The following is a 19328-nucleotide window of genomic DNA, read 5'->3' on the forward strand; positions in this document are numbered from 1 at the left end:
GATTTTGTTTTATAGGAGCCCATAGGTTTCTCCTTGATTCAAGAAACATATTGATTAATCATATTCTAAAGGAGTGGATTTGCTGTTCTATAATGCTATTAAATTAATTGCACACAGTATCTTTGGCTACACTCTTGTATTTGCTTCCCAATTAAGAAACGTTGATCAAAAAGTAAATGCAGTGAAAGACACTGGGAGTATCTTTTAAGTAGAATATCATAATCATGGTTTATATCTTGTATGAATACTGAGTGACAGTCACGTTTTTCCTCTGTACTTTTAGAGACCACACTTTGCCTAGCTGTATGTCCCATCAACTCTGCATTTTGATAAAGGAAAGTTATTTTAAATGATTCTTTTTGTCTGCTTGCGCAGACTACCTGTCAGTGATTAAGTGATCTCTTTCTTCTAGCCAAGTACAGTGCTGGCCTCAAATTTTGCTGCACAGGCATGAGTGTGTTAAGCCTTTCAGTAGTACTGCTCAGTTTTGAATGTGCTCAGGGCCATGTGATGGGGAATGGATACAACTCTGCACAACACTTCCCCTATATACTTCGTGGTTGCATGAGACCCTAATTAAAGCAAATTATGCGTTAAACATTTTATATATATCTTTACCATTTTCATCCAAGAAACCATTTAAAAAAAATTATGTCCTTAGGAATTGGACACCAATTTGTTCCACATTTGTCTGTTTTTTTTTCTCTCACCCGTGTCATTGTACCTAGGTGAAATGCAGAACTGAGAATAATTTCCATCAAAGTATTAGAGTTAAGGCGTCATAATCATCTCATTACTGTAGGGAACCACAGAGCTATTCATTACTATGATCTGTGCCCTACTGCTAGGACAAAAATCTGTAAGAGTCAACTTAGGAACTGAGGTGCTCTCTGGACTCAGAGAGTCAGTAGAGTTCTCGGTTCTCTACTGCTGTCTCTGGACACAAGAACAGCTAGTGTGAGGGACGTACCTTCACTGCAGTGTTACCTCAAATGATGTCTCTCTGTTGCTTTATCCAATTCCTTCCCAGTGAAGTGCAGGAGAACTCATCTTTTCTCAGTGTGGAGTGGTGGTGAGGCAGTGGGAGACTAGTACTGGGCCTGGCCTGAATACATGTTGAGAAAAGGGGTTGGCAAGGGACAGCACCTTCCGCCCCCCTCTCCCTTGCTGTGTATAGACAAGACTAAAATTAGGAGTGCCATGAGAGATGTTGCAAGAGATGCTGGCCTTGCAACACAGGTGAGTTCCAAGAGATAGGATATGGTACCTGGGACATGGACGCTCGAGTTCCCAAATTCAGTGTTAGTGCAGCCTCACCTTGAGTACAGTGTGCATTCCTGGGCCCCACAATTTAAGAAGAATGTGAAGGTCCTTGGATGTGTCCAGAGGAGGGCAACCACCAAAGCTGGTGAGAGGGCTGGAAGGCATGTCCTATGAGGAGTGGCTGAAGTCTCTGGGTTTGTCTAGTTTGGAGAAAAGGAGGCTGAGGGGTGACCTCGTTGCTCCCTACAGCTTCCTGAGGAAGGGAAGGGGAGAGAGGGAGGTGTTGATCTCTTCTCCCTGGGATCCAGTGATAGGACACATGGGAATGGCTCAAAGCTGCACCAGGGAAGGTTTAGACTGGACATCAGGAAGCATTTCTTTACCGAGGGTGGTCAAATGCTGGAACAGGCTTCCTAGAGAGGTGGTCGATGCCCCAGGCCTGTCAGTGTTTAAGAGGTGATGACTTCTAGTCAGCTTTGAAGTGGCCCAGGAATTGGACTAGATGATCATTGTAGGTCCTTTCCATCTGAACTATTCTATAATTTTTATCCTTCTGATACACTTGTTTTTCTGTTTCAGTCAGGGAAGCATTTAGCCCCCAATGCAGACTTGCAGCCTGATCCTCTGCAGTGTCAAGAGACTCACTTCTCTAGTGATAATTTCACTGGTGAGGGGACAAAATTGCTTCTTCCAGAGGTTACACTTAGGTGTAGTCCCAATTACTACAGTATTTCCAGAAAGCACGATTAGATTTTTTTTTTTCTATCTGCACTTACTTGGCAGAAGGTAGGGGGTTTTTTTTCTCCCATGTGCAAATACTGTCGCAGTGATCCACACATTCCTTTAAATTGTGCTGTGTGGGGGCTTGGGATGAGTCCAAATGGAGGCTGGTGTAAATGCATTGGCACCAGTTCTTTAGTGGGTTTTGAAGCCAGACCTGGTCTCTAGTAAGTATAAATGCGAGTTTCAACTTTTATATGCCTTAATATTTCATGTCACTTAACTGCGAGTTTACATTTTATGCTGCAGTGCAGCTGCTGAAGTGGGTGAAGGCCCCGAGGTGGAGCACCCCGTGACACCAGGGAGGTGACCACAACTGACATGTCATTTTGCCTGAAGACTTCTGGGTATTGGTCTGTGCTTTCCTCCCACCCTGAGTTAGCAAAGATTAAACTTCCAAGTGTCCTGATTGCATCCATGGCTTTTGTGACTGAGGTAACCTGGGAAATTCAACCTGGTATTACTCTCACCTTTTAAAAGGAGGCATACACAGAGAGTCCTGGGTTGTTTGGGTTTTTTCAGTGTTTTAATATTTCAATCATTGGAGTTTTTAATCAATAGAAATGTAAGTACTCAAATATTATTAAAACTAAAGATTTGCATGTAAAAAGAAGATGAAAATACAACTGCCTTGGTAAGAACCAGAGAGAGAACAAAAGGGAAAATAAACTGTTGTGGAAGACAATTAGGGAACACTTAAAGTCAATAAGGAAAAAGCCAATTTAAAATGATAGGTATCAGGAGAATCCTCACATCAATTATGTAAAGATGAAGAAGAGGTGAAGGAGGAAAACAGAGGCTGCAGTTTTGAGTCTGGTGAGTATATAGTGGTCTTCACAAAGTCAAGTCTTGTTCTTGCATTAATATCAGGCTCTGTAATGGGAATGGGGAAAGGAAGGAAGGTGAGAAAATGCCAGGCAAGAAAGAGGGAGTGAGAACAGTAGCTTGATAAAAAAATTAATAAATTGAAGATTGAAAAATAAAAGGCAGGCAAGGTGGAGACAGCCTGTTAAGAAAGAATATTTATCCAGGAACACGTGAAAAAGTAGAAGGAAGCACTGCTCTGTCTGCAGTAGTCACAGGCAGAGTCTACAGCGGCCACTATGCCCCTGCACAAGCACAGCTGATGGCATTGAAGTGCAAGGTGGGCTTGTACTCAGCTCCCGGCTTCTGGAAGCAGACTGCAGGTTAGATTTCCAAACATCACTTCTGTGTCCATCCAGGTGTTTACCCCACAGGCTGAAAAAGTTCCTTTAGTTTTTGCTTAGAGAATATTATTTCTCTTGTGGTTTACCTCTGTTTAATTTCAACGGTACCCATGGTTTCCTTTCCCTCATTACCAATTTACATTTTCACTTGTACCTTAATGCATACCTCTGTTGTTTCATTTTATAAGCATTTGCCCTGCCTCTTTTCCCTGCCTGTACCAGCTCCACTGCTAGTTGTAACCCATGAAATTTGTAACACGTCCTTTGGTGCGACTGATCCCCATGACCACCACGAGCCCCTTGCTGCACCCAGCAATAATCCTGGGCATGCACGGCTTCTCTTGGTTCAGACCAAGAGCCCAGCGCTGTGGGTCCAGTGTGTTTTCCCTGCCACTCCTCCCTACTAGCGTGGTCATTTTGTGCATACTTGCTTGCCCGGCAGCCCTAACGCCTGCCCTGCTCTTGCTGAGAGCTGCTGGCATCAGCAGCCCTTTCCTGTGATCCTACAGGTCTCACGCAAACACCGAGCTGTGCAAGAGTTTCCAGTCTAATGGCTGGGAAGAAGTACAACTGGCTTTGGAAGCTGGGTATGTCTGGTGAGGTCTATGAACTGAACTGAGACTGAAATGTAGTATTTTTGTGCGGAAATCTCTCGGAAAACAGTTGTGACTTTTTCATACTGCTGAAATGCATGCTGTGCTTGTGTGCTAAATTCCATGCGAGCCCACCAGAACTGGCAATCCTTGTCAGGATCTGGTCTACTTTTTTTTTATGGTACGTCCTCCAAAAAAAAGCTTTGGGTGTCAAGCATGCTATTTTCCCCCAAGCCGGTTCTTTCTAGTACCGTTCCTGTGGAGAGGGGGTAGGCTGGTTTTGTTTAAAATAAAGAATAACATTGCTAATCTCATATCGATGGGTGAAAGGTAGTCTCAGTGCTGATGAGAGAGACCTAACGTGTATGATGCTAAAAGAAGGCTCAAGATTATGAGGCAGCTCCGAATAAAAGTATAGTTTTTAATTCCCTTATGTTGCCTGGCACTGCAGGAGCCTGGTAGAGGACTGGCTGTCCGGGAGAACTGCTTTTGCTTTTCCCTTGGAGTCGAGGTGATCTATTGCGGTCTCCTGCTAAAACCTTCATCTGGCAAGTCGAGAGAAGGGATTAGTTTAAACAAACTTTACCAGGCTTTAAAACATCACTTTCGAAGGCTCTGTGCGGTTACCAATTTTTAGTGACTTTCCTTGAAAAGTCCCCCTGCTCGAAACAGGTTCTCGCTGCTTGCTTAGCAGCGGCTCCCGTCTCTCCCCTGTTCCCCGCCAGGGACGGGGCCCCCTTGGGCGAAGGTGGGGGGTGTCGGAACCCCAAGGCGAGGAAGCGGGGGGGCTGCAGGAGGGATGCCGCCGGTAGGCTCGGTGGATGCTTTTTCCCGGGGGGACGCATGTTTTCGGGGAGACAAAAGCGGTACCGCCCCGCTTGTGCACGCGTGGGGGGGGCGAACGGGGACGGACACTTGCGCTGACCTCCCCGCTCTGGGAGACGTGGGGTTTCCCGCGGGGCTCCCACGTTATTTTCGGGGCGGCGCGGCCGCCCCGCGCTTACTGCCCTGGCGTGAAAGCACAGCGGGGCGCGCTGCCGCCGCCCGCCAGCCCTCCTGCGCCCGGACGGGCTGGGGAGGGCTGGCGGGAGGCGGCGGGGGAGACACACGGGGGTGCTGCGGCGGACATCGGGGGCGGCGCACCGAAAGCGGCGGCGGAGACGCGTTGGGGGTGGCGGGGGGACACGCGGCGGGGAGGGGGCGGGAGGGGCGGGGGGGGGGACACGACACGCGTCGGGGGAGGCGGCGGCCGCCCCGCCGGGAGCGCGTCCTGCCTCCGCCCGCCCCCTGCCTCCGCCCGTCCCCGTTCCCCCCCGCCGCCGCCGCCGCCGCCGCCGCCGGCGCGGCGGGTGGCCGGGCGGGCGGCAGTGCCGCGGGCCCCGTCGGCGGGTCGGTGCGCGGGGAGGATGGGCCGGTGGCGGGGCCGGGCGCGGGGCGTCGCGGTGGCGGTGGCGCACGGGCTGTGCTCGGGCTCGCTGAACATCCTGCTGAAGTTCCTGCTGGCCCGCTACCACTTCGCCTTCCTGACGCTGCTGCAGTGCCTCAGCAGCGCGGCGGCGGCGCTGGGGCTGGAGGCGCTGCGGCGGCGGGGGCTGGCGGCGCTGCCGCCCTTCGGGCCCCGCCTGGCGCGCCCCTTCGCCGCCGTGGCCGCCCTGGCCACGCTGCAGTCCACCCTGACGCTCTGGTCGCTGCGCGGCCTCAGCCTCCCCATGTACGTCGTCTTCAAGCGCTGCCTGCCCCTCGTCACCCTCCTCACCGGCGCCCTGGTGCTCCGCGACGGCATGCCCTCGCCCGGCGTCCTCGTCGCCGTCCTCATCACCACCTGCGGCGCCGCGCTGGCCGGTGAGTGCGACCGCCGCCGCGCCGGAGGGACGCGACGGGACGGGGCGGGATGGGACGGGACGGGACGGGACGGGGCGGCCGGCCGCGCCGCCTCCGCACCGGCAGCCCCCGCCGCTCCGCCTGGGCTTCGGGGCGGGACGGGGCGGGCAGCGGCACCCCGCGGGAAAGGTGCGAGGGTACGGCGGGGGGGCCGGCGTGCAACCCCGGGCGGGGGGGGCAGCCGCAACCCCGCTGTGGCAGGCGCGACCTCGCGGGGTGGCTGCAGCCCCGCTGTGACAGGAACGACCTCACAGGGCTGAGCGCAACCCGGCGGAGATCGCCGCGGCCTTACGGGAGCCGGTGCAGCCCTACAGGGGCCCCGGCAAACCTGTGGGAGTCGGTTAGGGCTAGAGGTGCAACCTTATTGCAACCCTGTTAGGGAAGGTGCAACCCTACAGAGGGAGGTGTGGTCTTACGGGGTGTGGGTGCAGCCCTACAGGGGTAGATGGAGTCTTCTGGGGGCAGCCGCAGCCCTACTGGGCTAAGTGCAATCCCACAGGCGTAGGCGCAACCTTTGGGGTCAGCTGCAACCCCACGGGGCCTGGGGCCCTGCCTGTGTTGATTTCCCGTCGAGGTGTAGGCGGGGTGGGAGGCAAAACTGGCTCTGTGTGGCCCGGCAACACTCCTGGGTTGGGGGCTGCCCCAGGGGACAGGGCACACACACACGGCGAGTACCTTAAGCTGCAAAGAAGCTGACGGGGCTCAGCAGGGAGGCTCTCAGCGCTTGGCATTGCTCTGGGGAGCAGAAGGAGGGCCGGGGGCCTGGAGGGCAGGGAGCCCCGCCGGCTGGAGCTGACGTGTGCCCGCACTCGCAAGAGGATGCCCAGCGTTGCCGTGCGTACGTGCGATTTCAGCTGCAAATCTCCCGTAGTGTCTTCACAAAAGAGAGAACGCAATCTGATTTTGGCTGTGGGATTTAGGAGGAGAGTGGGTAATGTTCGACAGGTTTGCAGCACGCGCGTGCACACACACACACACACACACACACAGAAAAGATACGTCTGTTGGGACATAAGTGTGTTCAGCCTTGGGAAAAGCATGACGAATCTTAGGAGTTACGGAAAGGGCACAGGTGCCTATTTCCTAAATATCCCCTTAGCCCAAAACAGGGCTCTCTTTCTGTCTCCCATGCAAAAACCATGCTGGTTTCTTTCTGTGACTCTCCTGACAGGAGCTGGTGACCTGACCGGTGATGCTATGGGCTATGTGACAGGCGTGCTGGCCGTGCTGATACACGCTGCCTACCTGGTGCTCATTCAGAAGACCAGTGTAGATAGTGAATACGGACCCCTGACAGCTCAGTATGCCATCGCTGTTTCAGCCACCCCTTTTCTCATCATCTGCTCCTTTGCCAGCATGGATTCCATCAACGTCTGGTCCTTCCCGGGGTGGAAGGACCCTGCCATGGTATGCATCTTTATCGCTTGCGTCCTGATTAGCTGTGCCATGAACTTTACCACCCTTCACTGCACTTACATTAACTCAGCTGTGACCACCAGCTTCGTAGGGGTGGTGAAGAGCATAGCAACCATCACAGTGGGCATGGTGGCATTCAATGATGTGGAGCCCACAAAGTTATTTATAGCCGGTGTTGTGGTCAACACCTTGGGGTCTATCATTTACTGTGTGGCCAAGTACATTGAGACCAGGCGGCAGGGCAATTATGAGGACCTGGAGAAAGAAGCTGAAGAAGAGGAGGGGAAAAGGCAGGCTGGGGACCAAGCACTGTTTGCGATGGAGGCAATTACCCGGGAGAAGGGGGCTGAGGAAGCAGCATTGGAAGCATCAGCCACGGGGGACAGCCAGGTCAGAGAGGAAGAGAAGGACGGTGCTGAGAAACCTGCCAAGGGCCCGGCGGTCCAGGGAAAAGCCACTGGCTCACAAGAAGTGAACAGGAGTTCGCTGAAGGATGCCTATCTTGGAGTATGGAGGTTGGTGAGGGGTGCTAATTATATAAAGAAGGATTATTTGATAGAGAATGAAGAGCTACCAAACCCTTAAAAAGCAGGTTTGAAAACTGCTTGCTTGAGGACAGACACCTGGTTCTCTGTACAGGGGGAAAGGCAGAGCATACATTTCCACATCAATGCTGACAAATCCAAATCATGTAGGATGACTTTACCTCATTGTCAAAAAGCAAAAGGTCAGAGTCTGCTCATGCTTTGGGCTTGCTTTCAGCTGCTTTCAGTACATCAGTTTAGACCCACCACAGGTAAAGGTGCCGAGTCCTCTGCTGTGGACACAGAGAGAGTTGGGTAATGGGAGGTCACGGGGTGCTTGCCCAGCAGCCTGGGCTATGAGGGACATCAGTACCACTGAGTCAGTTGGCAGTGCCAGTGACATGGTGGTGGCCTGTAACTTAGCTTGTGTCTGGAGCCTTGTGACTTTTAACACCACTTGGAGGCTCTGTTGATGCACTGCCGTATCTGTATCTGTCCAATTATAGGTACGCTATATAAATATATTCCTACAATATATAAGCTCCTACTAACTGTACTTTTATGTGCTCCTCTGTGTCAATACAATTGCAACGGGGCTAGAGGTTGTGCCACTTCAATTATATTGGTGTAAACTCACCCTCTTAACTGAGGGATTGAAACTCTCCCTGATTCTGTGGCCAGGCTGGGCCTTGAACCTGGTTTACATTGGGTGGTTTGTGTCTTCAGCACAAGTACTTTTGTCTTGCAGTGGTGCACATGAGAGCAGAACCAGATCCGAACCTTTGAGAAGCTTTGGTTAGCAAAAGAAGGATGTTTTTCTATGAGCTTTAACTACATGTAGCATTGGAAATATTAGCTTGACCCAAATAAAAGAGTTTGGAAATGTTGGTATGTATGGATTTGGGAGGGCTATAAAAAAATTAGGGAGAAAGTGTGTGCCTTGTGCTATCCCCTCCTTGTACCCTAAAGTTGAGTGAATCGGAGCCTGGGCTGGGACCTAGATGTCCTCTCCATCTCCCTCTCTCAGAAGTACAGGCTGATAACAGAACTGGGGACACCATCTTGCCAGGGTTCCCAGGGGTGCTTTTGCAGGACAGGTTTGCTATATCCTGGCAACGTGTTAGGACATGGTTTTGTGCCTATCAGCCCTCGCTGGCCCCCCGCTGGGGTGTCTAATGGAAGAAAGCGCAGGCAGGCAGGCAGGCAGGGAGCTGCAGTGCGCTCCGGCAGATCCCACGGCCGAGCGCTCCCGGGCTGGGATGTTCGGTGCGCTCGGCACCGAGATGTCCGTGGCTTTGGTGGAAGCTGCTCCCCTGTGCCCAGACTGTCCCCACGGGCTGCGAGGGTCAGAGCTGCCCTGCCACCCCGGCCGCTCCTGTGGGAAGTGGGAAGCATGTCCTCCGGCAGGGCGTCTACTGAACATGCTAATATTTTGTACCACATACCTTTAACAGGAAAGACTGGGAAAACAAATCTTTGAGTATTTCTTAAGCTGCAGATACCCTTTCAGTAGGTGGGGTCCTCGGGTCAAACCTTTGCTGAGAGCTAGGCACTGAAGAGATTTGGCTCTGAGTCTTCCTCATCCCAAAAGGGTGCCCCAGCCATCAGGCCGTCTTGACCACAGGCTGAAACAAGTTGTTATCATCTCCTGAAAAAACGAACCAAGTTGTTTATTGTTGTTGTTATTATTATTAGTTATTAAGCCACCAAACTGAAAATCAGTTATTCCCACAGCCCTCATTAAGCCTAGTCCAATGCCTTCTCAAGCCAAGGAGGCAGCATTAGCCTCGCAGCGCATTCGGCACTGCAACCCGAAATGAGCAATTTACCCAGCGGGAAATGTTGGCAAAACTGATCTCTGAGGGAGCTTTAGAGTCATGTCAATAAATGCAGGCAGAGGCGCCAGGGGCGCCAGTATGTTTTCTGAGTGAGGGCGGAAGTTGGGTGACCTGGCATCACCCAGGAATTTTGAAAGAGACAGCTATAAAGACATTGAGGCTAAAAGCCTGCAGCTGCTGAGCTGGGGCACAGGGCGTTGAAATCTGTACATCACATGTTATGTATAGCTTGTGAGTATCAAGAGATTCTGGCTATATGCCGAATACAATGTTTACTTTCTGCTCAAGGTCCATACAGCATCTTTTGCAAAAAAAAAGCACTATTTATTGTTTGTAGGCTAATATAATAGGGGTTTTGTTAGTTTTTCAAATGCATACTAAAGCTGTTTGTGCCGATGACTTACAGTTCCTGTATTACTGAACTCGTTACGATATTGAACTGCATTGTAATCGTACAGATGGCTGAAGAGAAACCCACATTTCTGATCTGTCCTCACTGTGGTCAGTGTTTTCTGTCCACCAGGAATGTGGATCTTTTTACCACCTGGATACCGCCAGTCTTAGATCCCATAGTGTATACTCCGTGTTTGGCACGTGCTGTAGAAAGCTCTCCCCCTGGACTCTTGTTGCAGGATTTTTTCCTGGGAGAGTTCAGTGTTTTGCCGCTTACTGTTGTTGAAGTATTAGTAGAAACTTGTGGAAATTCAAACAGTTTTGACTGTTAAAAAAGCTGCTGTTACAATGTTGTACATTTGCATGTATAGTTGAAATGTGATTATATTGTATTCTGTTTATACCTGTAAATTCCCCCAGATTAAAATGGGAGTTTGGCAAATGCAATCCACTTTTTCAGTAAAAGAGACTGTCTCACAATAAAATAAGAATATTGCCTCGTGCGGAGGTATTTTAATAGCATCAGCGGAAGACTGCAGAACGAGGAGTGGGAATAAAATGCACTGCTTTCCAAAAGCCTTCTGGTTTTCTTATTGTTGCTACTCTGGGGTGCTCATTTTTGGTTCATTTATAGTTATTCTTGTGCCTTTATACCATCCAAATTTCCTCAGCATGTGACCGTACACTATAAATACTGTCATGGACAGAGGGACTGAGGACAGACAAAGGAACACAAGCATCTGAAGTGGCCAAGTCCTCTGTACCCCTTGAAGTATCTGTAGTTCTCAGCAGTGATTTCTTTGGTTACATATTGAAGATGGTTTAATGTCGCTAGTGTAACTGCTGTAACTTCAGAATACATACAAATAAGATGATGCTCGTTATTAATATTTATGAAATCATTGCATTATTAAAGGACTTAATATTGATTTTATTTTACAATGTTAAGTATTTGTATTACCAGCTGTCTCACATGGCAGTCCTAGGAGATGACTTAAGCATTAATTTTTACCTGTTTGCTTCGGATCAAAGGTATATAACATGCCCGTGGCTGAAACTGGGTTGGTGATTATTGCAGAATTCGTCTTAGAGCTCCACACAAATGTGCCTGCAGGACAGTTTAGAGAAAGAAACTGTCCTTCTTCCAGGATAATGAATGAACCTAATGCACAATGACTGCTTTGAGAATAAACATTAATTTCAGTGTCAACACATCATCAAGCAACACCTGCTCTAGCACTACTGTATCACACGGACATGCACACACACGCACACAAATACACACACAACAGGAAAATGACAGCCACGCTGGCTATCTTTTCTAAAACATATTCTTTTCTCAAAGAAATTAAAGAGAGGCCAGAGTATTTGGAGGCAGGGACAGTTAACATTTCTAAGGATAAGTAAAAAAATTGCATACATCGCTGACAAACTGATCCTGCATTTACTATCACTTCCTACCAAAAAACAGGTGAGAGTGAAAGAAATTTTACAGTTTATTAAGCAATACTCCACATCCCTGTGTATGTCAGGGGACAGTTTACTGCCAGTGCTTAACAGCCTCCTGTAATTTGATTGTCTGTTTGCTGCAGGCAAAGGCTTCAGAAGGCAGAAAGGTGCAAGCCCATCAGCTCTGGGCTCTAAATTAACACTTGAATATTTTGCTGCTTGCCATGGTTAAGGTTTAACACCAGAGATTCCCATCTCCTTGTCCTCTCTGCCTGTGTCCTGTATAATTTCACATATCGCTTTGACGTTTCTTCTGTGTTTTTTTAACCTGAAGCCTTTAAGTGCAGCGCAGGCAATCAACTCTGCCTCTCAATTAGCTGCTATATTCATGCTTCAGTAGCTTGTTGGAGGTCATCAGGAAGGTTTTCACTTCAACCACACTCCTGTCGGGAATTGATGAGTGTGCACATGCACTCCTTTCTCTTCCCTTGTTCCCGCTGTATTTCCCAAATCTTGTTTCCAGTGTCCAGCCTGAAAGCCCCTGCCAGTGGTGGAGGACTTGCCACAGAGGCTTCTGCCATATTCACATTTTTTTCTTGTTTTCTAGAAGGGCAGGGAGGGGATGGACTAGCGGGATCTTGTATGTCCAGATTGTTTCTTGCTACCTTCGTGCATGTTTCTGCACACCAGCTCCCTGCTTACCAGCTCCCTATATAGCTCAGCCATGGCTGCATACCAGCTTCTTGTGGAGCTGGGCCAGGGCTGCGTACCAGTTTCCTGCGGAGCTGGGATGTGCGCAGGGTGGACGCAGGAGAGAAGGCCCTCGCTGCCAGCCAGCCAGTACCGAAATCTCCTGGTCATGCCCGCCTGTGTGGATATTTATTATACATGTAAAACCAGAAGGAGATTTTTTCACAGTAAGAGCATTCTGAGTAATAAAACTATAAACCTTAGAAGAGGTTGCCATCATTATTGCTGATGAGCCAGGCTCATTTTTATTATAGGTGGAGACTAGGAAAGCCAGCCACACTTTAGGGCTAGACATTGTGTTTGAATAGGAGAAATGAAAGCCTGGGAAGAGACCATGAAAACACTGGTCGAAGAGGTACATGGAATTCGGATTAGGACGGATGGAGAAAATATGAGAGTTTGCAGAAAAGCAAAATGCTTCAGTTCGTATCCCTCTCACACACCCACATCCCTGGGGAGCTGGAAGCCAGCCCCTCCACCAAATTTCAGCTTGTCACTGTTCTTACAAGGACAGAATAGTGACAGCGTCAGAAACCCAGGGCCAAACAGTGTGGTGAATTTTCAGTGAATGCACTTGAATTTGGGGCCCTGGAAGAGTGATACACATGAGGAGAGAGGCAGAGTGAATGACCTGGCTGGGGGGAGGCAGGTAGATCTGCTGTTTCTATTTTCTTACTGGACATAGGTAAAAAATTCTGCTCTGGGCATGTTAATTTTGTTGATAAGTTTGTCCTTTATCAAATCAAAGCACTGGCAGTACTGTTCTCAAAATTACACCTGTTTTTTTATTTATTAGGTGCTATTGATTTTGTTCCTGACAAAATGAGACAGATTTCAACAATTCCTTAACAGAATTCAGGATTTCTCTGAAAAAAAAAGTACTAACTGCTAAGATCACGGACTGTTTTTTACATGACATGGGAGGGGGTCAAATGAGAGAGAGTAAAGAGCTGGAACTGGTCATGGTAGTAAACCAGTCAGGTTTACCGGCTGCTTGTAAATACTGAGTACCATCAGTAAAAAAAAACAGCTACAGGCTGCTGTCTATATCACCATTACTCCTTGCATCTTGATTTGGCTTAATTCTCTCAGGTGAATTTTTGGTTTTCAGAGTATCTCTGCAAATCTGTCCTTGTAGTCTATCCAATTCCAAACTGTGTATGCTTGATTAAAAGGTAAAATACAGATTTTCTCTTCTGATGGCCTCACCATGAGCCCACCCAGGCTCTGAAGGGGAAAGAGGTTTCCTGTGTCAGTGCGCCTTCTTGGGTGAGTTCAGTGGCACAGAAAATGTCCAACAACGTATGTTACGACAAGCATACAAAAATCAGCTAAATATGTCTTTATCACAATTTTGAAGGAAAAAAAAATTGCATTTCCCTCAAGCATAGTGGCTGACAGGCCACTGGGTCTGAACATCTGTTGAACACTAGAAGGCTGACACACACAACACAGCCAACAGTGCACAGTCACACGATTTTGGCCCTGGGAGTTGAAATATTTTCTAAAACAAAAGAGACCAGGATGCATTTGCATGGTGTCATGGAAGAAATTCTTACCTTAGGGTGCAGGTCTCCGTGAAGAGCTCCTCTCCAAAGAGGAATCTCTGCCAGGTCAGCAGCACATTTCAAGGATTCCTGAGACAGGGTTGGACTTTCAAAATTGCTCAACTTTTTTTTTTTTTTTTTTTTTTTTTTAATTAATAACAGTTAAGCATGAGCAGAATGGTCTGTAATATCTGGTCATGTCCTCAGGTGCCTTCTGGGTGCCAAACTCTTCTGAATCACTTGAATGTTGCAGTGGCTTGATCAAAACAGGGCTAATCATGCTGTATCAAGCTCTGTCTTCCAATACAACCAGTGCTATTTCCTTTTCCATTTAGAGGATCTACTTAACCATGATTAAGTATACTTAGATACTCATAAAGGTCTTTTATAGAATCAACTGCTCCAAGTATTCAACACTACAGTTCAAGAGAGATACTAAGCAATAGCTAGCTACTGAAGAGTAGTCATGGTTTCATGTGCATGTGTCACATGAAATTTGTTCTCTCTGGTTTATCTTGCTTTCCTTTAAAACATGCAAGATGAGAATGACAGCCAGAACTGGCTTTTTGACAGAGGATTTTGCAGGAAGAGTTCTAGTTATTTGTTTTCCAAGCTTTAGAGTTTCCCCAGTTTTACCTACTTCAGTGCCTTTCCTCAAAACTTGCAAATTTGGGTCTTGACTGAGCTTTGGTGTCAGTTTGGCACCGCTCTTATTCTCTTTCTGCAAACTTCACCTCTGCCTGTCCACCGGTTGCTGGTCAGGTAGGGCACAACACAGTCCTGGGCCTGGCACGCACCCTGTGAGCTCTCTTCAGGGAAATCAAAGCTGCAGCCAGCAGACAAAAAGTGTCAGATCCCACACGCCTTGACAAAGACAAGGACACGCTGTTCTGTGGTTGAGCTTCATTGCTGATTTATACTCATCATGAACAAGCACAGTGAGTAAGGCCTTCAGCATCAAGGAAGCTTCACTGCAGCCCTGCATTTTAAGCAGGAGTTGAAAGTGGAGGAGATTATTTTTTTGGTGGGCCTCCTTTAGGTGCATTGCATAGATCCAACGTGCTGGCCCATAAATTGGTGAACCTTGAAGACCTGGGCTGCCGTGTGAACGCAGATTCCTAGGTGGCAATACAGAGCAGTCACTGCAGCACCTTCCCGATTGTCATTGCGGATGCTCTCATGCGGTAGTCTTTGCTTTTGTACCAAAACATTTAAGCATAGGTTTATTTTGTGCCTTGACCAAGCCTTCATTCAGTAGGACATGAATGTAAATGAAAGCCTTTTGCTGCATTAGGGGCTCAGTAGTGGCTGGTGTTTCACCTCCCCAGCCCAAGGAGAGGGTTAGAAGTGGGGTTTGGGATTACTTCTCTATCCCACTGAGCAGAGGCCTGTGCTTGAGGGGCTAACGCTCACAATTCCAGCAAAGCAACGTCAGGGAAACCCCCCCACCCCCAAATCTATTTACTCACATTGCTGCAGCAGGACAACCGATGATAAACGTACCTGCTGCAGGAGAAGGGAGGTCTTGCCAGCTCAGCATGTGCCATTGGGTTGGGTGGCACAGCCGTGCCACCGGGGAAGGGCCACCAGCCGCCGGGGCTGTGCCCTCGACCAAGCACAGCTGTAACTGCAGAGGCTTCGGGGAGCAGCTCTTGCCACTAAGGCTGCAGGGGTGAGCGGCCTCCTGGGGGGTCGGGGGCTTGCCCCTTTCCCAAAGCACCTCGGAGGGAGCTGGCACACCGCAGCTCACTCGGCCCCCTCCCTGCGAAGGGTAACAGGTCAGCTCAGGCGTTCAGTGGCATCGCCGTGAGGGAGGGGAATGGTACAAATTTTACCTGTGCAATCCAGGCAGGCTATTACCAGAGCAGAAATGGTTCCTTTTTTACTTTTTTTTCCCCAGTCACAGCTCCCTCTATATTTCTGGAAGGAAAAATTCAAATCTGCTAACAGGGTTTTTTTAGAAGAGAAGATTTATTTAAGAAGCAAGTTCCCGCAGGCAATACAGCGCTGAGCTTGCAAAATATTTCGGTGTATGGAATGGATTAGGTTGGTGGCTGCCTTATTGTCATTGCCTCCGAAGTGGCTGGGAAAACGAAGATGTAAAGGTAAGGACTGTAACAATGAATGAGCTCTGTAAAGCGGCTCTGCTACAGCAAACCTTCAAACCTGTTTGAGAATGTCAGGGATTTAGCATTATTCTTGAGCTGACTTGACAAACAAATCTGGCATCTTTACGGTTGAGCCTTAGAATAAAAAATGCCATAAATTCAATGTCCTGCAAGATAAGGAGTAGCCAGCTGATTCCCAGGGTGCAGGCGGCACTGGTATGCCCTTGCTATCGGTGCACTCTGCTGCGATGAGATATCTAATTTAGGTAAGTGCATTTCCAGCATTAGGGTGCATGAAGTCTGACTGTGGGTGGCTGCCAGTAGAGACACACAAGATCAATTTTTTTTTGCAGATGCACACAGAAAATGCTCTCATTTTAACTAAAATGCTAAGCTTGAGTAATAATATAAAAGTATTATAAGCTATCAAGAAAGAAAGAAAGCCAACAGAAGCAAAAAACCTGGAGTCCCACAGACACATTTCCAAAGATTTACAGTGCTGTTGCTCCGCATTTTTCAGTCAGAATAATGAGTAAACATCTGAGTACTAACGAGATGGACATAGCTAATTTGGATTATTTTAAATCCAGTGTCACTCTCTGATCCAGATGTAGGTGCAGGGAACCCATAAGGTGCTTCAGCAGGAGCTACCTGGCTCTGAGTCATCCCCATCCACATATTTTATGTGACAATGCCTGAACTGGCATTCACATTGCAGTATTGTCAGATAAAAAAGAAAGCCAGAAGTGTTGATTTTTTTGGGGCCACAGCCTTCAGGCTAATTTAGTAATCTTTGTTTCTGCTAACTTGCGTTCTTAAAGACTGGTGAGGTTTTGGGTGAACTTCTCTATTCGCTTTTGGTCCGTCTGATGTGTGAGCTAAAGATTAGATGATCCACCAAAGCTGACATTTTTGTTACACCAGTTGTGACAGGAGTTGCTGTGTTCCAGGACTAGTGCATATGTTTAAATAAAGTCCATTAGACTTGGACTATAGCTGGGTCTTTCCTTGCTGGCCTCTTTTCAACTGTAAACAGAATTGCACTCCCTCTGAAATTGTGCTGTCACTTGCTTTTGCAAGAGGAGGCATGAGTATTTGGGAGTTTCATCCATTGATTTGTTCTGTGGGTTAATTCTGTAGATTTGGTGAGATCAATGTGCTTCAGAAAAAGTAAAGAGCCTGTTCTCTTCTGCTACACTGGCACAGTCCCATAATGCCAATGAAATTGATTGGGAAAAAGTTGGTTCAGGACAAATATGTCCATCATGAGCTGTAAGCATCTCTCCTGGCCAGGAAACGATGCATGTAAAGCTGCAGAGTTCTCTGCTGTGGCAGCAGAGAGGAGCATAAAAAACCTCCTGTGAGGGGAATGTGATTTGGTGTACCTGCCACAGGGACTGCTGAGGTGTTGCTCAGGATTTTTGCCTTGTTACAATTTCCCATGTTGTGCAGCAGTTCCCTGCGGGCATCGTATACCTGCATTTAGGGATATTGGAGGCCTTTTTACTGACTATTTTTTCTCTTGGTGCTACACAGTTTTCTGTCATTTTGTCATTAGTTAAGGTTTTCACCCTACTCCCTGTGTCCAACCACGAACTCTATGCTGGGAGATACCTGCCTCTTGAGTTCAGATGCAATCTACAAGCTGTGGATCTGCTACTTGGCAAAATTCAGGGGAAGAATGTCTGATGCAGGAAATGGGGAGCAGATGAACTCAGTGGGGGCTAAAACCTTCCTCCATCAATGGCAGATCCACTTGAGGAGATAACTGCCCTTCTCCTCCTTCCAACCGCCCATTGACAGGCTCCCCATCTCAGTTGCAGGCTTCCTTGTAGCAGGTCCTGCATAAACAGTGCATGGGGCTGGGGGACAGAAACCTTCACTGCATGGTGGGGCGAGAAAAACTGTAACTTTAAAAAAAAAAAAAATTCTTAAGTTTTAATTTATTTTTTTTTTATTAAATGTTTACTAAAATGAGCAATTGCTTATGCACTAGAATTAGCTTCCCTATTTGTACTGCAGCTATGCCTAGACATCCCAATGTGTCTCTACCGTGCTAGATATACTCTGTGAATTCCTGGACAGTGTTAGACACTGGTAGAAGCAATATGAGCATTAGACCCTGAGCTGCAACCAACCCCAAACTGCTCAGCTTTCCACATTATCTGACACACCACCTAGCTACACGTTTAACTGTTCTGTCTGTTACCACTCCTGCATGGTGATCAACAACAAATAAAACACACATGGGTAAAAGGATGCAGAAAGGAGCTGTCCTGCATTGGCAGGAGTAAGATGATGACCACATTTCTGTACTTCTAGAAATGATTGTGATTACAGAAACTACCGAAATCTATGATTCCCGTTAGACCTTAGATCAGTAAAGCTGTCCTGCGTTAGCAACAAGACAAGTTCAGCAGACCATGGGTAGTGTGGTTTTGTACAATAGCATTTGCTTCAATTATCCAAATGGTCCTTTGGGTGACTGCGTGTAGCTGTTAACTCTGTCTGAAACAGCGAGGGGATAAAACCACTAAATAATGCAGTCCACAGACTGACTTTAAGGGCTTCTTCTTTTACTTGTCTAATCCCTGCTAAGAAAGTCCAGTGGTACAGAATTGTTCATTGGTTGAATTAATTTTGACTTGGTGGTTTGCAACCTTCAAAGTGAAGAATAAGGCATGGGAAAGCTAACAGACTAAAGGCAGAGTGTTAATATTGGTATTAACTGGAATTAATTTGCTTTAAGTAGGAGCATCTCAAATTAAAATGACTTAGTTGAAGATCTGAAATGGTTAATCTTTAGTTTAGCTAATAGTTATATTCTTCTATTCTTTACTGCTCTGCTGCATTTCACACTGTCAAATCTTGGGCATGTCTTGCACCACTGGCCCTTCTGGTCATATCTACATTGCAATTGGTGCAGAGAGATTGTGTCCATGTTATGTGACTAGTCAGTGCCATCAAGGGCAGACTGTCCACATTTGGCTCTAAGTTTTCTTTGCGTCTAATTGCCCTCAGGTATAACTATCATTTTCATTGTGGCTTTCTTTAAAGTAGAATTAGCTGATATAATGTGAGGACTGTGCTGTAGCTCTGGGCTAAAACCAAATAGAAATGGTTAATAAATATAGAAAACCACACATAGATCAGGAATTCCTTTGAGATGGAAATGTGTTGAATCTGGGAGAGTATTCAGAGGATGTACCATGCACAGCCTCCTGTTCTCATCCTGGGCACCTGCTTATGGTGCTGCTGAGGATGGAATACCAGGGAAGCTGTACCTTTGGTTTGACCCAGTATGGCCATTTATACATTTTCTCTAACACCTTCTCTAGGAAGAAAACCTGTAAAGGTTTCCTCAAGATACCCTCCATCTTCAAGGATCTTAGAAAACCTGTCCTTCAGCAATGTACTTACTCCCTTCTGCCCCCAATCCTTATTTTAACAACTGTGCTTACCTGCTGTTAATGTATTTGTTGCAATCTCTGGCTTGGTTTTTATCCTCTGCTGTGCCAAAATAGTGACTCAGCACAGTTAGAAGTAAAGAAAGATCCTTGCAAAAGGCATTGAGTTCT

General features: G+C 47.7%; 1 protein-coding gene across 1 annotated transcript; it reads left to right on the forward strand.

Moving 5' to 3' along the window:
* Nucleotides 1–5248: 5248 nt before the first annotated feature.
* On the forward strand, nt 5249–8205 carry SLC35D3 (solute carrier family 35 member D3). Its single transcript, XM_049800250.1, has 2 exons — nt 5249–5686; nt 6897–8205. The coding sequence occupies exons 1-2, from the start codon at nt 5251–5253 to the stop codon at nt 7724–7726; spliced, it is 1266 nt and encodes a 421-aa protein (XP_049656207.1). The 5' UTR covers nt 5249–5250; the 3' UTR covers nt 7727–8205.
* The last annotated feature ends 11123 nt before the right edge of the window (nt 8206–19328 follow it).

This window comes from Accipiter gentilis, chromosome 5 (genome assembly GCF_929443795.1).
Source record: "Accipiter gentilis chromosome 5, bAccGen1.1, whole genome shotgun sequence".
Taxonomy (NCBI): Eukaryota; Metazoa; Chordata; class Aves; order Accipitriformes; family Accipitridae; genus Astur; species Astur gentilis.

Excerpts from the sequence above, each read along its gene's own strand:
- SLC35D3 (XM_049800250.1), top strand. The coding sequence starts at position 5,251 with ATGGGCCGGTGGCGGGGCCGGGCGCGGGGCGTCGCGGTGGCGGTGGCG. Across the intron at positions 5,687-6,896 it reads CTGCGGCGCCGCGCTGGCCG|GAGCTGGTGACCTGACCGGT; the intron begins GTGAGTGCGACC and ends CTCTCCTGACAG.